At 49.9% G+C, this 18,412-nt stretch overlaps 1 protein-coding gene across 4 annotated transcripts in view; it reads left to right on the forward strand.

The window, feature by feature from the left end:
- Nucleotides 1-18,412, forward strand: part of MYH11 (myosin heavy chain 11) — a 109,268-nt gene that overhangs the window by 17,237 nt on the left and 73,619 nt on the right. For all 4 annotated transcript variants that reach the window (XM_032836229.1, XM_032836230.1, XM_032836231.1 and 1 more), the window contains exon 3: nucleotides 9,222-9,378. In XM_032836229.1, coding sequence (XP_032692120.1) covers nucleotides 9,222-9,378 — 157 coding nt within the window. The remainder of the gene's footprint in view (nucleotides 1-9,221; nucleotides 9,379-18,412) is intronic.

The following is an 18,412-nucleotide window of genomic DNA, read 5'->3' on the forward strand; positions in this document are numbered from 1 at the left end:
GTAGCCACCGGCCCCATGTCGCTAATTAGGAATCAAAATTCATTTCTTCAGTTGGACTGGCCAGTGTCCAGTGGTCACCAGCACGTGAGGCTGGTGGCGGCCATATTGGGCAGCACAGGAGAGAACACTGGCATCACTGAAGGAGGTTCTGAGGGGGGACGGTGTGACTCGGGGTGTGTGGGTTCCAACTCTCCAGAGGAAGAAGGACCTAGGTTGCCCCCCGGTATCAAGCTGCTGGGCTGGGGTGGGGGTCCTCCAGTTTAGCCTTTGTCTGCCTCTCAGGGCACACTCATCCCTGGGGCGAGTTGCCTCACTTCTCTGAAATTTCGTTTCCTTCTCTGTGAGATGAGCACGAGATGAGGACCAGCCTCGCAGTGTGGGTTACTCTCAAAACGAAGCCCTTGGGACTCCTCCGGGCACGTGGTCCGCTCTCCGAGTGCCAGGTGTTACTGCTGGTTATGTCAGTGTTACAGCCTTTTTTCCTTGGATCTTTTGCAAATCTATGAAACAGTCCCTCCCTTCCCCTTCCATGTTGCCATGTGAAAACGACCGAAAAAAAAAAAAATACAAAAGAACCCTTGTCATCTATAAAAATGCACTGCAGATTTTTTTTTCCTAATTAGGAAAATAAGTCACGTTTATTACAGAAGATCTGGCAAGTTCAGAAAAGCCCAGCAAACACACAAAAAAATCAGTCCTCCCCCAGAGGTCATAACTGATAAAACAGTCCTTTCTTGAGCTCTTTCTTTGCGAGAATGGTATGTGTTTATGTATTTACAAGCCTGCGCACATAGGTTAGCCCGCTTGCTTCTTTTCCGTCTATGGGTCCGTGCTGATTGTGCCCGCACTTCCATTATAACCCCAAAGATATCCTCTCAGGGGCTGTGTGAGCTATCCCGTGGATGTGTGTCGTAACTGATTACCCATTCTTCATATGGATATGTCAGACGGGTTGACGGTAGCTTTTTTTAAAATTAAGATTTTATTTATTTATTTGTCCGAGAGAGCGATTAAGCACAAGCAGGGGGAGCAGCAGGCAGAGAGAGAAATAGGCTTCTCGCTAAGCAAGGAGCCCGATGTGGGACTCGATCCCCATGACCTGAGCCCAAGGCAGATGGTTAACCGACTGAGCCACCCAGGTGTCCCAACAGTAGCTTTTTTTTTAAAAGCCAAGAGGGATCAGAGGAGCAACCTGGAATTCTATATCCTCTAACCCCCATCGTGTGCCTTGACACATCTTATCTCATTTAATCAACACAATGCCCCCGGAATAAGGATACTTGACCCATTTTACAGGTGAGCAAACTGATCTCAGAGAGCTGAAGCCTCTCCTTAACTTAACTCCTAACTACGAAGGGAAAGTCCCCTTGGTCCAAGCCACTCCTTGTATGGAAATACCATCAACTGGGAGCTGTGTGTACAGCCTGGGCATTTCTAAGGAGGCCGGTCTGCCCGGGCAGGAGTGGGGGCAGGATGGAGCTCTTCCAAGCCTCCCCATCTCAGATGTGTTCTCTCCCTTGAGGAGGTCAAGGGCAGGCCTGTGTATAAATCTTACCTGCTGTCCTCTGACATAGCATTTGAGCCCAAAATAGAAATCAGAAAAAAAAAAAAAAATGAAGGGTTTATGAAGGTGCTGAGACCCAGAATATCTAATCTGACAGCAGATTAAAAAATGAATCAAAGCTTCAAATTCCTGCTATGCTTCTCCGGACAGTTTAGATGAAAAGCCTTTCAGCCTGACTGCACATGTACTCCTATCTCGTTCCTTACTCGTCAGTTTATTCCCTTACATAGAATCCACTGTCTGTGATGGAGGAGACGAGGAAGTCGGGGAGGGGAAGCCCAGTGCGTGACAGCAGGTGATGCTGACTCTTTGCTTTTGCTAATGGAGAGAGCTCCCCCCTCCATTCTGCAAAGTGCACCTCAAATGAAGACCCTTGTCCTCCGGGTTCTAGAAGAGTCTATGGAAGCCATTGGGTCCTGTGTCCTTATCCTCGAGAGGCAGGTTGTTGTCTTACCTGTTCACGGCACACATCACACACGGCGCATGCGTGTGACTCTGAGTCCTTGTCCACACTCACCTGCCCTTCTGGGCGCTGGGTTCCCTCGGCCAGGAGCTCAGCACACCACTCAGCAGTTGGCTCTGCCCTTACTGTTTGGCTGGGGGATGGGATAGGGGGTTCAGGGAGAGGAAGCTCAGCCAAGTGTGAGCCTTGCTGGTAGTGGTACTGTCCTAAGTCCTTCCCATCCTGTGGTGAGAGCAATGCTGTCCTCCCATCCTGCACGTGACCTGTCCGAGGCAGAGCGCTGACGTGACTTGCCTGGGAAGGGACCCGCGGGGGTCAAACTCTGGCCTGTCCAGTAGAACGCTCTAGGCTCTCCTGCTTCCATCTCTGGGGGGCACGCTGAGTGTTACAAGGCCCAGCCCTTGCCCTGAGGCTGCTTCCTGATGAAGGGGAGGGAGATAAGACCTACTCGAGCCAGATGCAAATAAGGGACCTAGATTCTAAGAGGATGGGTGGATAAAGAAAACGTGGTGTGTCCATACCATAGACCATCATTCAGCCTTAAGACAGAAAATCTTGCCATTTGTGGCCACAGGGATGAAGCCAGGGGACACAATACTGTGAAATAAGGCAGTCACAGGAGGGCGAACAATTGGGGTTCTGCTCACATGAGGTATTGAAAATCGTCTTGCTCAGAGTCAGAGCCTGGAATGCTGGCTGGCGGGGAGTGAGGTCTGGGGGGAGAGGGAAATGGGAAGGTGTTGTCCAACAGGCACAGGGTTTCAGTCATGGGAGATGAGTGCGTTCTAGAGAATTGTGGCTACAGTAACAATCCTGTATGGTACGCTCAAAAATTGGTTAGGAGGGTTGGGGCACCTGGGTGGCTCAGTGGGTTAAGCCTCTGTCTTCGGCTCAGGTCATGATCTCGGGGTCATGGGATGGGGTCCTGGGATGGAGCCCTGCTTCGGGCTCTCTGCTCGGCGGGGAGCCTGCTTCCGCCTCTCTCTCTGCCTGCTTCTCTGCTTACTTGTGATCTCTGTCTCTCAAATAAATAAATAAAATCTTTATTTTAAAAATATTGGTTAAGAAGGCAGACCACAATTGTGTTAAGTGTTCTTATCTCAAAATGTTTTTTTTTCCCCTAAAGCATGTCCTATACTCAGTTCCCATAAATGGGCGCTAAGGCGTTTGTCAGGCTCCAAGGATTTAAGGTCAAGTCTAGGTATAGGTACGTGTTCTTTCTGGGCAGGGGTCTTGCTTTCATTAGACTTTCGGAGAAGCCTCGTTAACCCCCACACCAGTGACGACAGCCGTTGTCACCATGTTACGAGTTCATACCGAGACGCTAGAGCTACTACTGTTCTTTTCTTTATGTAAGACAGAGACCCTGTTTTGAATCAGATTTTTGCAGATAAACTGGGGCTTAGAAAACTTACATAACTTGATGAGAAACAGCTGGGTCTTGAACCCAGGAAGGCGGGCCCTGGAATCACTGCTTTGAACTGCTACTCATTTAATCCTTCCAAAGATCCTATGAGACAAGAGGCCATTACCCCATTTCAGAGACCAGGGCACTGAGGCTCAGCTGTGCTCAGTCCTCTTGCTGGAAGTGGGCAGAGCTGGGGTCCAGGGGAGGTTTATCTACTCCAGGGCTGGAGTGATTGGCTCCCTGTGGATGGTAAAGGTTCCCAGGATTGCTGGAACCTTGAGCTTGAATGATGGGTGTGGGCCACGGCAGGTGGGGATGCTGCCATGGGTGCTATTAAGCTTGGAGCTGGACAACATTTATGTGCACAGAAGGAAGAAGTCCAACTTCCTAATTATGATTTCTTGAGCACCTACTAGGTTGTAAGCTGTTAGCCCAGAGTGAGTGATTTTTTAAAAATTGAATTAGTTTGATATATCTCCTCTCCCTACCCACTCTCCCCCCCCTCCCAAAAGAGTAGAAAAGAAAACCTCAGTTTCTGCCATTGCCTGAAAAAGGAGAGGATCTGGTGGCCTGGGGCTCAGGTTGTTAGGTCACCATTCTGTTAGATGGGGTGTGGGCCCTGTTTTTTCCACAGGCCTCACTGCTCCCTCTTGTCACCCAGACCCTGGGGCTAAGTGTTCTTGGTTATTGATTGCTACACCTGACTTTCCAGGTCTGTGCCAAGGCCCTGGGGTTGGGAACATGATCCAGAACAGAGGTAGATGAAGTCTCCCATTCACTGCATTTCCCAGCCCCAATTCCCTACCTGTGAACCCCAGAGGGTATTTTTCTGGTTCTGATTTCACTGTTCTGGGAAGACCAGGGAGCTAAGGAGAGGCCTTCCTTCCAAACTCGAGCAAGTGACCATGTTTTTGTCTTAGACATTTGGCCCAGTGACCTGATGGAGTATCTATTCTGGGGTGCTGAGAACAGGCTATGAGCAGAGGCCTCCTGAGTGCCAGAGGGTCCTAGAGGGTGGGGAAAAAAATACATTACTTCTTTGGGTCTCAGAAGGTGGAAAGGAAACACAGCTGGGAGCTGCCCCTTACTGAGCCCTGTGACCTCACTGTTTAGATCTTTCAAATTGTTATTCTTTCAAAGAAGCTTTCCAGTAACATGGGGCTGTTCGTGCAAAGACCACAGGGAAATATTAAAAAATAAGAAGCCTAGATCATGCCTTGTGGCTTCTTCTCGTGTGTGTTGTTAACTGTCTGGCCAGATTTAAAATGTTATTTTGAATAGATAATACAGGCAAATATTAAGTAGTATATCAGGAGGTTCAGATTTTGACCTTTCATCCCCATTCCTCATCTTCTGTTCCCTTTCATAGGAAGGCTCAAGCACGTTTCTTACGTAGGCTTCCAGAAATTTTATACCTATACAGGCAAATACGTGCATATTTGTATATGTATGCATGCATGTAAATGTACTTTAAAAGAATTTTATTTATTTGAGAGAGAACACGAGCAGGTGTGAGGGGCAGAGGGAGAACCAGACTCTCCATTGAGCAGGGAACCTGGGCTCGATTCCAGGACCCTGAGATCATGAGCTGAGCTGAAGGCAGACGCTTAACCCACTGAGCCACCCAGGTGCCCCTGTCCATCATTTTACAGATGGGTTAGAAGAGGCTCCAGGGTTCGGCCACTTGCACAGATCCCGCAGGTAATGGAGGAGGGCCAAGCTAAGGTTCTGCCCTGGGCTGTGTGACTTACAGCCTAGTTTCCTTCCACCTTCCCCTGCTGGTTCTTTTTCCTGCCGGAGGAGGCCGTGGGAGCAGTTGCCTGTTCAGGGCTCTCTGGCTGACCATATAAAGTCTCAAGGAAGAACTCGAGTCCCTTCCTAATATGGTCACAAGACGGAAACCCTGGGCCTGTGGCTGGGACCTGCTGGTGGCAAGGAGCCCTGAGATGCTAGCTGGAGCACAGGAGGTGGGGATATCGAAACTCTGAACTTGACCAGCTGGAGAGGGTCAAGTTCGTGGGGAACAGGGAGGCAGAAAGGCCACCAACTGCAGGGGGATCGGGGCTGGTGAAATGAACCGAGGTTAAACAGCTCAAGCCTGCAGATTCTGAAGCCCAGCCACCCTGGGTGGGGGCGTACTCCTGCCTGCACAGCTCTTCCTCTCGGGTCGTTGTGCCCTGGAAAGATGTGCTGAACTGCACAGAGATTCAGAACTGCCTGGAAACTTGGGTTAAGGGCTTGCTGGGGGCTTTGCACCAAGAGCTGTCCTAGGCAGATAGGAGCAAAGTGCTGCTTCTTCGGGAGCTGGTGATGGAGTTGGGAGAGCCGTGCGTTCTTTCTTTCCTCTATTCATTGTATTCAGCAAGGGTTTACTGAGTGTCTGCCTTGTGCATGGCCCCTGCAGTGGGCATCTTGCAGTCTGGGAGCTGATGTTTAGGATGAGCCCTGAAAGACGGGATGGAAATGGCTCAGGGAAGACGGAGGGGAGATATAGAAGCAACAGCACATATGATGGTTCCAAGCTGGGAAGGAGCAGGGTATAGTCACTAACATTTATTGAGCACCTGTTATATACCCCACACTCTGTTAAATGCTTCATGAGCATTATCTCCCAGCAAGCCCACGAAGGATCTACTATTACACACCTTCATTTTGCAGTATAGGAAAAACAGGCTCAGAGAGGTCAAGAGACTTGCCCAGGGTCACACAGTAAGGAAGTAGAATGAGGGTTGGTTCAAAACAAGTTCTCAGTACTCGATTCTGTACCCTTAACTGCTACCCTTTACTGTCTCCAGGTCAAGGGCTTGGGGAGAGGGAGGTTTATGTAAAATGTAAATGACCTAATGTAATGTCATTTACAATGTAAGTGACCCACATTCCAACAAGGGCATGGAGGTTGGCTGGGGGCACAGCCCAGGGGCGTCTGAAAGTGGAGTTAAAACCTGAAGGAGAGGTAGGGTAGAACTTGGTTGACCATCATTCAAATGACTGATCATTATTTGGACACTTACTGCATGCGAGGCCCTGTACTAGGGACCAGGACACAGAGCCCCTGCCCTTTGTCACCAGGTCAGCAAACATCTACTGAGCACCTACTGTGTGCTAACCCAGTGCAAAGCCCCAGGTCACAGAGATGGAAGGCATTGCCGCCCCTGTTCCGGGGAATCTCTGTAATTAACATACCCCTCAGGCATTTATTGGGCAGGCATTTAGTGAGCACCTGCTGTATGCCCAGGCCTATGTAGAAACTGGAGAGGAGGAAGAGGGTGCTCTGGCCGTCGGGGTACTCGTACTGGTGTTGGCCAGATGGCGGGAGGGGGCTGGACAATCAGATGGGGGAGGGGCATCCAGGTCGACAGTGGACCCATCAGGCGAGTGTGGGTCCACCTGGGCCTGCTATTGTAGGAGCCTCTGCCTTTACCCTCGCTTTTCTCCTCCTTTATGATCCAGACACACTGAACTGCTGACAATTTCCCGGCATGCTCTCCCTCACCCTGCTGCCTTCCACGCCTTCGCTACCTCCTGAGCAGGCTAACACCTTGTCTGCTAAGGCTCGGGGCAGGGAGCTCCTCCCTACTGGAAGTTTCCCTGACTGCCCGCCAGTGAGGATTAGGACTCTCTCTCTCTCTCTCTCTTTTTTTTTTTTTTTAATGTTATTTATTTATTTGACAGACAGAGATCACAAGTAGGCAGAGAGGCAGGTGGTTGGGGGGGAAGCAGGCTCCCCGCTGAGCAGAGCGTCCAATGCGGGGCTTGATCCCAGGACCCTGGGATCGTGAAGGCAGAGGCTTTAACCCACTGAGCCACCCAGGTGCCCCTAGGACCCTCTCTTTATTGCTCCCCTCATTCCCTTGGCTCCATCCTTGTTCGAGTGACATTATTTTAAATGTCCCTGTCCCCCCTCTGATCTGCAGGTTCTTGGAGGACAGGAGGCCACCGCTGATTTATCTATCTCCGGCATCTAGCACAGACCCAGTATACAGTAGGTGCTCAATAAAAGGCTGATGGATGTTTAGACAGCCTGTGTTGGCCTCATTCCTGCCTTTTTAGGGTAGTGCCTCCTCCCACCTGCCAATCCTATACTTTTCAAAGATTCTGTCCCCTTCTCACCCAGACCCATCACACCCCATTGTCCCTTTGCACACAGACTGAGCCCTGAGGGGGACTCTCCTCCTCCAATCAGCTCCGGGCAAGGCTGAAATCCCTTTGTGGGAAGGACATTGTGTTTTTTGTCTTCTCTAAGCCCAGAGCCTTGCACGGTGTCTGGGACATACCCACTGAATGAGGGACTGAGTGAACAAATTTGTTTTTCTTTCTGTAGGACAGGCAGAGGTTGGAAGGCCTCATGGCTGGTGCCCAGGCCTGGCAGTGAGCCGAGTTGGGCTTGGCGCCGCTAGGGTCTCGCTTTGTGTCTTTGGTCAAGTTGCTTAACCTCTCTGGTGTTTGCTTCATCTTGAGTGTCACCCAGAGATGGGCCATCTGCTCCTGTGTTTGTCCCTTCCAGGGGGAGGAGGAGGGAGCCTGCTTCCTGGCTACTAGAGCCTTGAGCAGCACTGATGGTATCGTTTGGGAAAAACAGTTCCTGTGGGACAGGATGGAGCCTGCCCCCCGAGCTGTGACCTCAGCCCAGGGAAAAGTCGGTGTCTGGTAGAGAATGGCCAGAGCAAGGAAAATGCCTCGTGTGTGTGCACACGGTGGGGTTTGCCAAGTGCCTTCGGCACTTTTCCTACACAACTTTTTTTTTTTTAATTGTGATAAAATCCAAATAATCTAGAATTTACCATTTGAGCCGTTTCAAGGGGACAATTCAATGGTGTTTAGCCCATCACCAGCGTTGTACAATTAGCACTACCTCATTCCAGAATGTTCTTATGAACCCCCTCCCCCAAAGGAAACCCCTATAGCCCGGAGCAGTCATTCCCCCTCCCCCTCCCTCCAGTGCCTGGAAACCAGGGATGTGTTTCTGTCTCCATGATTTGCCCGTCCTGGACGTTTTGTATACATGGAATCCTACACTAGGTGACTTTTGTGTCTGGCTTCTTCCATACCGAGCATATACCACTTTCGGGGTTTGTGCCCTAGTATGTCTCAGGGCCATTCCTTTTGGGGGACAACTGTTTCCATCCTTTCTGTTCACAGATGAGGTGGAGTTTTGTTAACCGTCAAGAGACTGTGAGCTCTCTTGGGGCAGGACAGTTGTGCTGGCTAGCTCTGAATTTCCCGGCGACGACCTCACCAGCCCTGTTTTCGTCGTCTGCTACACGGGCAGCAGGGAAATCACAGTGTGACAGTCACAGGATAGATAAGGGGACTCAATGAAGAGATGCCCGTGAAGGGCTTAGAGCTTAGTACAGGTGCTAAGTAAGTGTCCAGTAGATGGAGGCTCAGGGAGGTGAGAGGCGGCCTGCAGGAGAGGGGCTTGCGTCCCAGAGGGGGGTCTGAATCCCAATTGTCGGAAAGCACTCAGCTCTAAGACAGAACACAGGTGGCCCGGAAACCCAGGCTTGCCCCTTGCTCCTCCTCTTCCCCTGTAGCCCTACTATCAGTGAAGCCCCGGCGTTCCCATTAGGACTCTGAGTCTCAGTTTCCCCATCTCTACAAGGGCAATACGAATGCATCCAACAGTTTTGTCGTGAGGATGCCGTGAGCATGCTTTCAGAGGTGCTCAGTACGTGTTTAAATGCAGGTGGCGATGGGCATTGCTGGGCCGGGACCCTGTGGGCTGGGTGTCCAAGTTCTCCCTGAGGCCGCATGCTGCGAGTAAGCTTGGGTTCTCTCTTTGGCAGACATACTCTGGCCTCTTCTGCGTGGTGGTCAACCCCTACAAGCAGCTGCCCATCTACTCGGAGAAGATTGTGGACATGTACAAGGGCAAGAAGAGGCACGAGATGCCGCCCCACATCTACGCCATCGCGGACACGGCCTACAGGAGCATGCTGCAAGGTGAGCCGCTCTCCAGGTGGACAGCGTGTTGCCCGGGGCCGCTGCTCCCTGCCGAGGGCCGCCTCCGGGAGCTCCCGCTCTGCCCGGGCCCCTCCTGCCTGCCCGCCCGGCCAGCAGTCCTCGCCAAGAATGCAGAGTTTGGCAGGCTGCGCTGGGCCCCAGGAGCCTTGTGCCTGAAAAAGGGAAAAAGCCGGCCGAACATCTGGGTGCACGGCTGGGAGGGTGAGGGAAAGCGACGGCTTGGGCAAATACGGGCATGGGCTGCTCTGCGCCCCAGCCCCTCTGCTGCCCCGGGCCCGGCCAGCCGTCTGCTGGACAGTGTGGAGTCCTCTTCACCTCCAGAGGGAAGTGGGTGGCCGTCAGCCCCCGGGTCCCAGCCAGCCACCTCTGGATTTGCCGCCCTGTGGGGTGGTGTGAGAGGTCTTCTCCTCTCTGGCCTCAGTTTCCCCATCTGTAAAAAGGGAGTGATAGGGTCCATCTTGCAGCTTATGGAGATTCTCAGGCAGCCTTGTCCAAATGGAAGCCCTTTGGATATCACCTCCATGTTTGTGTATTACTATGATTATTATTACTATTATTAGTGAACTTTTAATTGAGGTAAAATATACATACAGTAGAGGGCATAAGGTCCACAAACTTCATGTTCAGCCTAAAATCAATTCTGGCCTACGTCTGCAGTCATCTGGCCACCACTCAGACCAAGATGGGAGATATTTCCGGAAAGTGACAGTTTGCTTGCCCCCTACGATGAGTAACAAAGTAAGGATGTCCACTCTCACCACCCCTAATGAACATTGTGCTAGAAGGATTAGCCAGTGTAATAAGACAAGAAAAAGAAATCAGGGCATCTCTAAGTTGTATGGTTTACCTGTTCAACTGCCTTGGTCCTCTTGGTCCTCAGTAAATCTCTTTGCCTCAGAACAGTTGAACCCTTGATTTCCTCCTCATGTTTTGGGTGCATTGTACAAAGGGCAGCACCCATCCCAGGGTGACTATCTTTGGGGAAGGGTGAGAGGATTTTCTTTCCTGTACATGGATCTGGACTTGAGACACAGGCGTTCTCCCATCCTTACACTTGGGTGAGGGCAATGGAGAAGGACTTGGGCAGTCCTAAAGCTGTATATGATTTTACATGGTTATAAGGTGTGACTAGTCCTGAGGTTATGAACCAGCAGCTGGCAGACTGCCTCCAGCCTTCAGATAAGTTTGATTTGGTCCATACAGTTTTAAGGATACTTGAAGTGGCTGTCAGCTTTTGACAATTGGGAAATTGTATATAAAAAGTGTATGTATTTTGTTAGGGGCATGAGTTTTCCAGTTCCCCAGTCCTTATTTGGGGCATTTGTTCATGATAATTGCCCTGCCCTTCTGTTTGACTTTGCAACCTCTGGAGTAGCTACCTTCAAGAGTATTCTGAGTCAGGAATTGAAAGCTCAGTTCTGGAAGCACCTGAGGGTGGGGATCCAGGTGTAGCCAACCTAGAAGGGCTCAGTAGAAGTGCCCCCAAGTTACTGACAGAGTTAGCCAAACCCCACATTTGTGACCCAAGCTGGATCACTGCAGACACGGGGTTGCCATTACCTTCAAAGACCAGCAGATGGTGCCTTGCAGAAAGGGCTACAGAGATGTAAACTTAGTTGTGAAGGGTGGCTTCTGGAGTTAGGTATGTGTCTTTGTTTAAAAAAAAAAAAAAATTCTTTGTGGTCTCCCTTGATGGACAAGTTTACAGCAATGGTTCGCACACCTTTTTAAGGAAGCTGAACATCACCAAGTTATAGTATTCATGTCATTTGGGGTACTTTTAGTTGCACAAAAATATAGCACACCATATAGCAACCAATTAAAGTGGCTTAAACAATAGGAGTGTATTATTTCACATGACAAGAAGTGTGCAGGTTGATGATTTCAGGATTAATTAGTTGAGAAGCTCAAAAACAGACTCCTTTGGGATTTTCTTGGCTTCTTCCTCATGGTCACAAAATGGCAGCCGTAGCTCCAGAGATCATGTCCTTATGCAATGATGTCCAAAAGCTTGAAGAAAGTGGAAGGTTAGGTTCTTTTCTTGTCTCTTTTGTATCAGATAGAAAAACCTTTTCCAGAAACTCCTCAGCAGGCATCTCCTGATGTCTCATTGGCTAAAACTTGGTCACACGCCAACCTCTAAACCAATGGTTTGCAGAGGACTAGGAGGTTAGTAATTGTTTGTAATTACGTCTCATTGGCTAAACCTTTGGGCATATGCCAACTTCTAAACTAATCGTTGGCAAAGGGGACTGGTACCTTTATAATTGGCTTGGACTATTTCTGGTTCTTTCCTGGAGCTGAGGGAGCTCCCATAAGCACGTTTTCTCTGAACACCAGAATGAAATGAAATTCTGTTAGCAAAGAAGAAGGGGAAGGGCACAGTGCTCTTAAAATACATGTATGTGACTTTAAAAAACCTTTAATATTGGACATTCATCCTAGAAGAATTAAAACATATTTAAGCTAAAGAGAATATACCAGCACCCATAATCCTATCACCCAGAGATCACGACCATCAACACTTTGGCATTTAGCTTTCATGTCATAACTGAGCTGAATATTCTGAAATGGAGGAAATTTTGATTGTCTGAAAATAATTGATTCCAGAAAAAAAAAATCATTTCAAACAGGGACCAAAATTTCACTGTAAGGGGGGAGAAAAGGTTTGACTGGGCGGGGGAAATGACCTTGCCAACTGTCAGTCTGTTTTAGCTACATATAGTAGGAATTTGGTTATAATTGCAGCTAGATGCTAATTCTTAGATTGAGTAGAAAATTAAGGGTTGATTTTTTAAACTTTTTAAATTTTTTTTGGGTGGGGGTACAAAATCCCATGAAAGCATAACACAATGTTCTTCATGTCATGTTTGATTCCTGCAGCTAACGAGAATAATTTTTGCAGACTTACGAGACTTACGAGAGGGGTCACCTGTTTCTCCCAAGGGCTCTTTTGTTTTGGGGGTGCTCCATAAAGCCTCCATTGTGTTGTCCTTCATGATGACTCTATGATACAAACTTTATTTGGTTTATTGAATTTAAATGTGAATCAGTAGCTGCTCCATATGGTTTCATTTTGGCATTACCTGGTACTTTCTGGAAAGCCACTCATGATAGACTCCGGTGAAACAAATCGTGGGGAGAAAATACAAGCTTGGGAAAAACAACGTTTTCTCTAGAAAGTGGAAGTTTGGTTTTTGCCAAGGAAGGTGGAGTCCTAGTTTTTTTGACTCCATTGATGAAGGTCGTGCTCCCAGGTTGGAAGGTCACTTGTCTGGGATGTGCGATGAGCTTTCTGTCTCGTTGGAGGCGTGAAGGGAGCAGCTGTGGCTTCCTCAAATCCTTTGTAGGACAAGATGAAGTGTGAAGAGGGGGGACTGGGGAGGGCAAACACATCCATCGAACGTGGTACATGAACCCTTAAGCTCCTGAGGACCCACACCCTGCATGAAAGCCAGACTCCATCCTTGTCTGCCTATTCAACTCTATCTCTACTGGTGTCCAGCACTTAGTAGCTGCTCAGTTAATTTTTTTTTCTCAGTTAATATTTGTTGATGAATGAAGGAGTGCACTTAATCATTAATTCTACCCCACGTCTCCTTTCTAAATGTGTTGATCTCCTTTAAGTATGTCCTGATAGATGATGGGGACCCTGCTTATAGCTTGTCCTTGAAGGCAATTACTACTGGAGCCTTCCAACCTGCCCCAGCTACCCTCTATGACAGGCAGCCGACATCCGGGACCTTCCTTAGCATGTTTGGAATTGGCTTCAACCCTCTCATGGTGGATTCCTTGTTTCCTTGTTTCCATGCCTTCCTCTTCCTTGATTCACCCTCCTGTTTAAATGGAGCACCTTTTCTAGTACCTTCTGAAGTCAGGATGTAGACGAGACAGATTGAGGTCCCGCATATCTCATCTGAAGACTTGATGCATCTCTAGTAGGTAAAGGCCAGTTTAGCTGAGTTTACCGTTTTAATCAACAAATAGTTTTCTTTCAGCGTTTTTAAGGCTTGGCTTCACAGCCTTCTAGCTTGTTTCGTTGCTGAGAAGATAAAAGGCAATCGGAATCGGAATCCTTTCCGTGTGACCAAAAAAAAAAAATCATTTTTCTCCTTCTCCGGAAGCTCTTAGACCCTTCTTTATGCCTGTGTTCATGATGTTGATGGGATTTGTCCTGGGTCTCTTTTCACCCATAGGGCTAGAGACTTCGTGAATGCCTTTCATCTATAAACTCGTGGTCTTATACTCTGAGCTATTTTTGTGAATTACTTACTTGATTATTTATTTCTGTGTCCTCTATTCTGCTTTTCTAGAAGTCTTCTCATGTCCAGAACTGAACTCCGGGACTGTCCCTTTTTCATCTCCTTATCTTTTACTTCTTCTTTTTTTTTTTTTTTTTCCTTTTCTGGGCAGTTCCTGTAACTTTGTCTGATGAGCCTTCTGTTAAGCTGTAACTTGTCATCATATCCATATTATATATGTGCTTGCAGGAGGGGCTTGCCGGTGATGAGCTTGGCTATCGTTTGAGTAGAGCTGGACCATTCCACTGCAGTCCTTTTCATAGATCTTTCCATCTTTTTCTTTTCTTTTTTTTTTTTTTTAAGGTTTTATTTATTTATTTGAGAGAGAGAGAGAGAATGAGAGAGAGCATGAGAGAGGTCAGCTAGAGAAGCCTACTCCCTGCTGAGCAGGGAGCCCGATGTGGGACTCGATCCTGGGACTCCAGGATCCTGACCTGAGCCGAAGGCAGTCGCTTAACCAACTGAGCCACCCAGGCGCCCCTCCATCTTTTTCATCCTTGCGCTGAGCAGGTTTTTCAGGGAAGACTTGTGCAGTGGTCTGTCTCCCGTCATTGTGAGGGTCTAGTTAAGAGGCCAAGGGTTTCAAATTGTGGAAAGAAACTTGCACGTTATCCTTTCAATATGACCCCTGGTGCCCCCCAGGGATTTCGTTCTGCAGAGAATAAGATCTGCCTCCTTCTGTGGGCTGGGGGAAGGACAGATCCTTGGCTGCAGGGAGCATGGATAGTATCTGGCATGTCTAGCAGCTTCTCAGACAGACTTCCAGCGGATCCCTGTGTTTGTCCGTCCTCCTTTCTGCCCCGGCTCCCCAAGCCCCCTGCTGTGGCCCGTTACTGAGGTTTGGCCTGGGGGCAGGGGAGTCTGTGATGCAATCAGGCTGCTTTCAGCTTTGCCCACTGGAGCTTAGACGTCTCCTTTCCTGCGACTGTCCTCACTCGTCCTGTTTTCTGGCTTCCAAGACTTCTTTGCGTTTCTCTCTTTTCCAGTTCATTTCAACTCAGAAAGTCCTTTTACTGTCTTTTTACTCAGGTTTGGGGAGGAAGGGGCATGAATGGCAAGTGTCCAGCCCACTATCCTTGAACGGAAATTCTCTCTCTGAACTCTTCTTTTCCAAAGAGGTGATAATGATAATAGTGGATTTTTTTCATAGATTTTATTAATTAATTAATTTATTTGAGAGAGAGAGAGAGATTGAGAGGACCAGTGGGAGGAGGGGCAGAGGGAGAAGCAGGCTCCCTGCTGAGCTTGATCCTAGGACCCACTCAGGTCATGATCTCAGGATCCTGGGATCGAGCCCAGCATCTGGCTCCCTGCTCAGCAGGGAGTCTGCTTCTCTCTCTCTCTTCTCTCTCTGCTCTTCCCCATCTCCCTGCTCATGCTCTCTCTCTTTTTCTCTCAAATAAATAAAATCTTTAAAAATAATAATAAAATAAAATAAAGCCTTGAAGCTATTATAATGCCCACATACGGACTCTAGAATAAAAATGATACTAAACTATTAAGTCAGGAAGGGCAGCAAAGGTTTTATTTTTCCTCACAGCATTTCCCGTTTCTGGTTTTTATGAAACAGCAAATACCGAATCCTTTCCAAAATTCCTCATTATTTTTCCCTCTTTTCCTTCCCATGTGCACACGTGCCCGTGGGGTTGTGTTCACATGACTTGTCGGTTAATCCGACCCTGGGGCCGGGGTCTCATTTTAGAGCCTGGGAAACTGAGGCTCGGGGGAGGCAAAGAACTTGCCGAAGGCCCTGGGAGACTCAGAGCTGGATTTGAACTTGGCTTATCTGATGCCCGAGCCCAAGGCTTGCCCGGTCAGCCAGCCGCTGCGCGGAGCCCCGGGCGGTCCCGCGGAAGGGGGTTTGCTCCAGGAAGGTCTACCTTCTTACACCTGTGGGGTGTTGAAGGTTCAGCCCTAGTGAAGCCAGAGTTAACTGACTGGGGTAAATTAGCAGGGTGCATGTGGGGAAGGCACCATGAGGCTTCCCGTGTAAGCCACTTTGGATCTCCCGCCTCTCCTGCAGGGTCCCCAGGGATGGGGGATGTGCCTGGGAGAAGGGTGTGAGAGGCTCATAGGATTTCCTCCTGATGTGCCCAGTGGAGGCTTCAGGTTTTGTTACCCTATGCGGGAGAGCAGAGTGTTTTGTCCTTATGTAATTAGCACTGACGGGCCACTCTCAGGGGATTAAAAAAGAAATCATGGCCCGGCTGGCTTCTGTCAGCTCCGGGGCTCTTGGCTGAACCCTCTTGAAACTGATGAGAAATCTAGGAGATGGCATGAGCTAACCTCTAAGCTCTCCGCTTCGCAAGTTCCCACACTCTGTGTCCCTCTGTCCGAGGGAGGTCGAGGTCTGCAGGTCCTGGGGGGCTGGCGCAGGGTCACCAACCCACCAGAGGCTGCTCTGTAAGCTTGGCAGAGAGAAGGAGGGCACCGATGTCCCCCCAGCCCAGCTCACTGCTCTGGAAAGCCCGGACAGCTTGGCTCTCTGCAGCACCACGAACCCACCCATTTTACAGACAGACAAAACTGACCCTCAGTGCACCCAGTGAGTTGGCCCTAGAGCCCCGTGTCCCGCCTGGAGACGTCTTCCTCTGCTGCCCTCAAAACACTGCTTTTCCCTCCTAGGCCGCATGGTTAGTGACGTGCTCTTACCCCCGTTCTTCAGGCCAGGAAACTGAGGCCCCAGGAGACTAAGGGACTGGCTTAGGCCCTCTCATTAGAAAGCATTGCTCTTGGCCTCCTACGCCGGCCCCCTGGGACGGAATTGTTGCCGTCTAGAGCTGCTGAGCAAGCTCGCTATTTTGGACGACGTGGGCGATGACCTTGGTGATGATCAGAGCACTTGCCGAGTTCTTCCACGTGCCGTGGGTCATTTTAAGCTGTGTCCGTCCAGTCCTAGTTCACTGTTCTCGTCTCCTGGAGAGGTGTGGATTCTTATCCCTCTTTTCCTAAGAGGGACAGCGTCTCGCCCAAGAGGTAGAGCCAGAAAGTCATTCCAAGTCATTTTGCTCCAGAAACCATGTTGCTGCAATGTGTCACCGCGGAGGGGACCAGGTGCCTTGTTCTCCGCCTTTTGGAGATTTTGCAGCGGCTCTCAGCTCTGCGTCTGGCCTGGCAGTGGGGTGGGCAGACGGGGTCTCTGTCCGCCTGGCTCGGTCATCATGGAGGCCCTGGGACATGTAGGTGGGCGCTCTGAGTGATCCTGAGAAGTTCACGTTCTTTGCCGGGACATGAGGAAGGGTAAGGATCATCTGATTCTTACAACCCTTTTATGGAGTGCTTCTGGTGTCTTACTTAGACGGAGGGGAGAGAGCTGGGGAGAATTCTTTTTTTTTTTTTTTTTTTTTGTAGCAAGCAGTAAATATCGAGTTGAAGAAGCAGGCCTGATTGCCTCAGTCACCCCAGGCTGACTTTTGCTGAGCACAAATGCATACCAGCCTCCTCCCTCTGCATTCTCCCAACCTCAAAGGGAACCTGGCTTCCCGTTCCCCTTTTAATTCAACAGTGTTGAGACCCCACTCTGAGGGGGTTGGAGAGGAAGGATACCAACTACTTGGTGGGGATGAAGCAAGGGAGAAGGCAGGTAGAAAATCAAATCATCCCCACAAATACATGGGCTCTGGAAGGGAGTTCCCGGGGGCACTGAGGTGGACCCTGGAGGCTGTCAAGAGTCTGGGAGGGCAGGGGAGGGGATACATGGGCGTAGCAAATGAGATGCATATGGGATCCACAGGCTGGTGGGGTTGGAGCAGAAAGGAGGAGGGAGAGTGGGGCAGGTGGGAGCTGAGGCCCAAGAGCCCACGATGAAAATACTGGTCTCCCCAGACCCCAGCCATCACCTGGCCAGGTCTGCTATGAGAGATGTCAGAACTCCCTGTGGATCTGGAAAATTCCTGCTGGGCTCCAGCATTCTCTCTTCCCACCTAGAAGCTCTTCCTACTATCTCCGCTGGAGGACAAGGGAAAGGCCCTGAGAAAGAGAAGAACCTTGACCTGCTCAGTAGTCGGTTGGGCCAAGGGCCCTGGAGCTGAGTTAGAATCTCTGTGAGCCGTGAGGATAAGAACTGGGCCTACCCCAGCTGGTGCAGGGGTTGATTTGGACAGTGCACAGGGGACACACTGTCTTCTCCCGGCAGGTGTCGCAGGTATCAGCTGTCACCTGTCTGCGGCCCACAGTGGAGGCCCGGCCCTGACATTTACCTTCACGTGTGGCATTAGTTAGGCAGATGCTCTTCTGCATACAAGGGAGGCTGTGTCCTCCATTCCTTACTGGCTGGGGCGGGGAGGGGTGCCCCTCTAGCGACACAGGCCTGGCCACCTACCTCTTGCTGGGTCCCCTAACAGCCTGGCATGGGAAGGAAGAGAAGCCGTGAGCCCCGGTCTGTTCTCAGTCCCAGCTTGGTTTTCTCCTTTTATGGTCAACCTGCAAGCCTCTGGCTCCCCAGCCATAAACCACAAGCTTGTGTTTGGGATCGGGCCGAAATAGCTGGTCTGCGGGGAGCTGGGCGTCCCCTGAGAGTCCTCAGGCCTCTTCAGGGGAGGGACCACCGGAGTCCTTGATCTCCCCTGCAAGCTGACTTGCAGACTTGCACATCCAAGGCCAGACCCTGAATCTGGGGAGAAGAAAGAGAGGGACATGTTTAGGGGTGCATGGGAGGTAGGGAGCACCCCACATCTCTGGGCTGGGTGATGCTGGACGGCCGGCCCCAGCCC

This window comes from Lontra canadensis, unplaced genomic scaffold (genome assembly GCF_010015895.1).
Source record: "Lontra canadensis isolate GAN:19392208 unplaced genomic scaffold, GSC_riverotter_1.0 scaffold91, whole genome shotgun sequence".
Lineage (NCBI taxonomy): Eukaryota > Metazoa > Chordata > Mammalia > Carnivora > Mustelidae > Lontra > Lontra canadensis.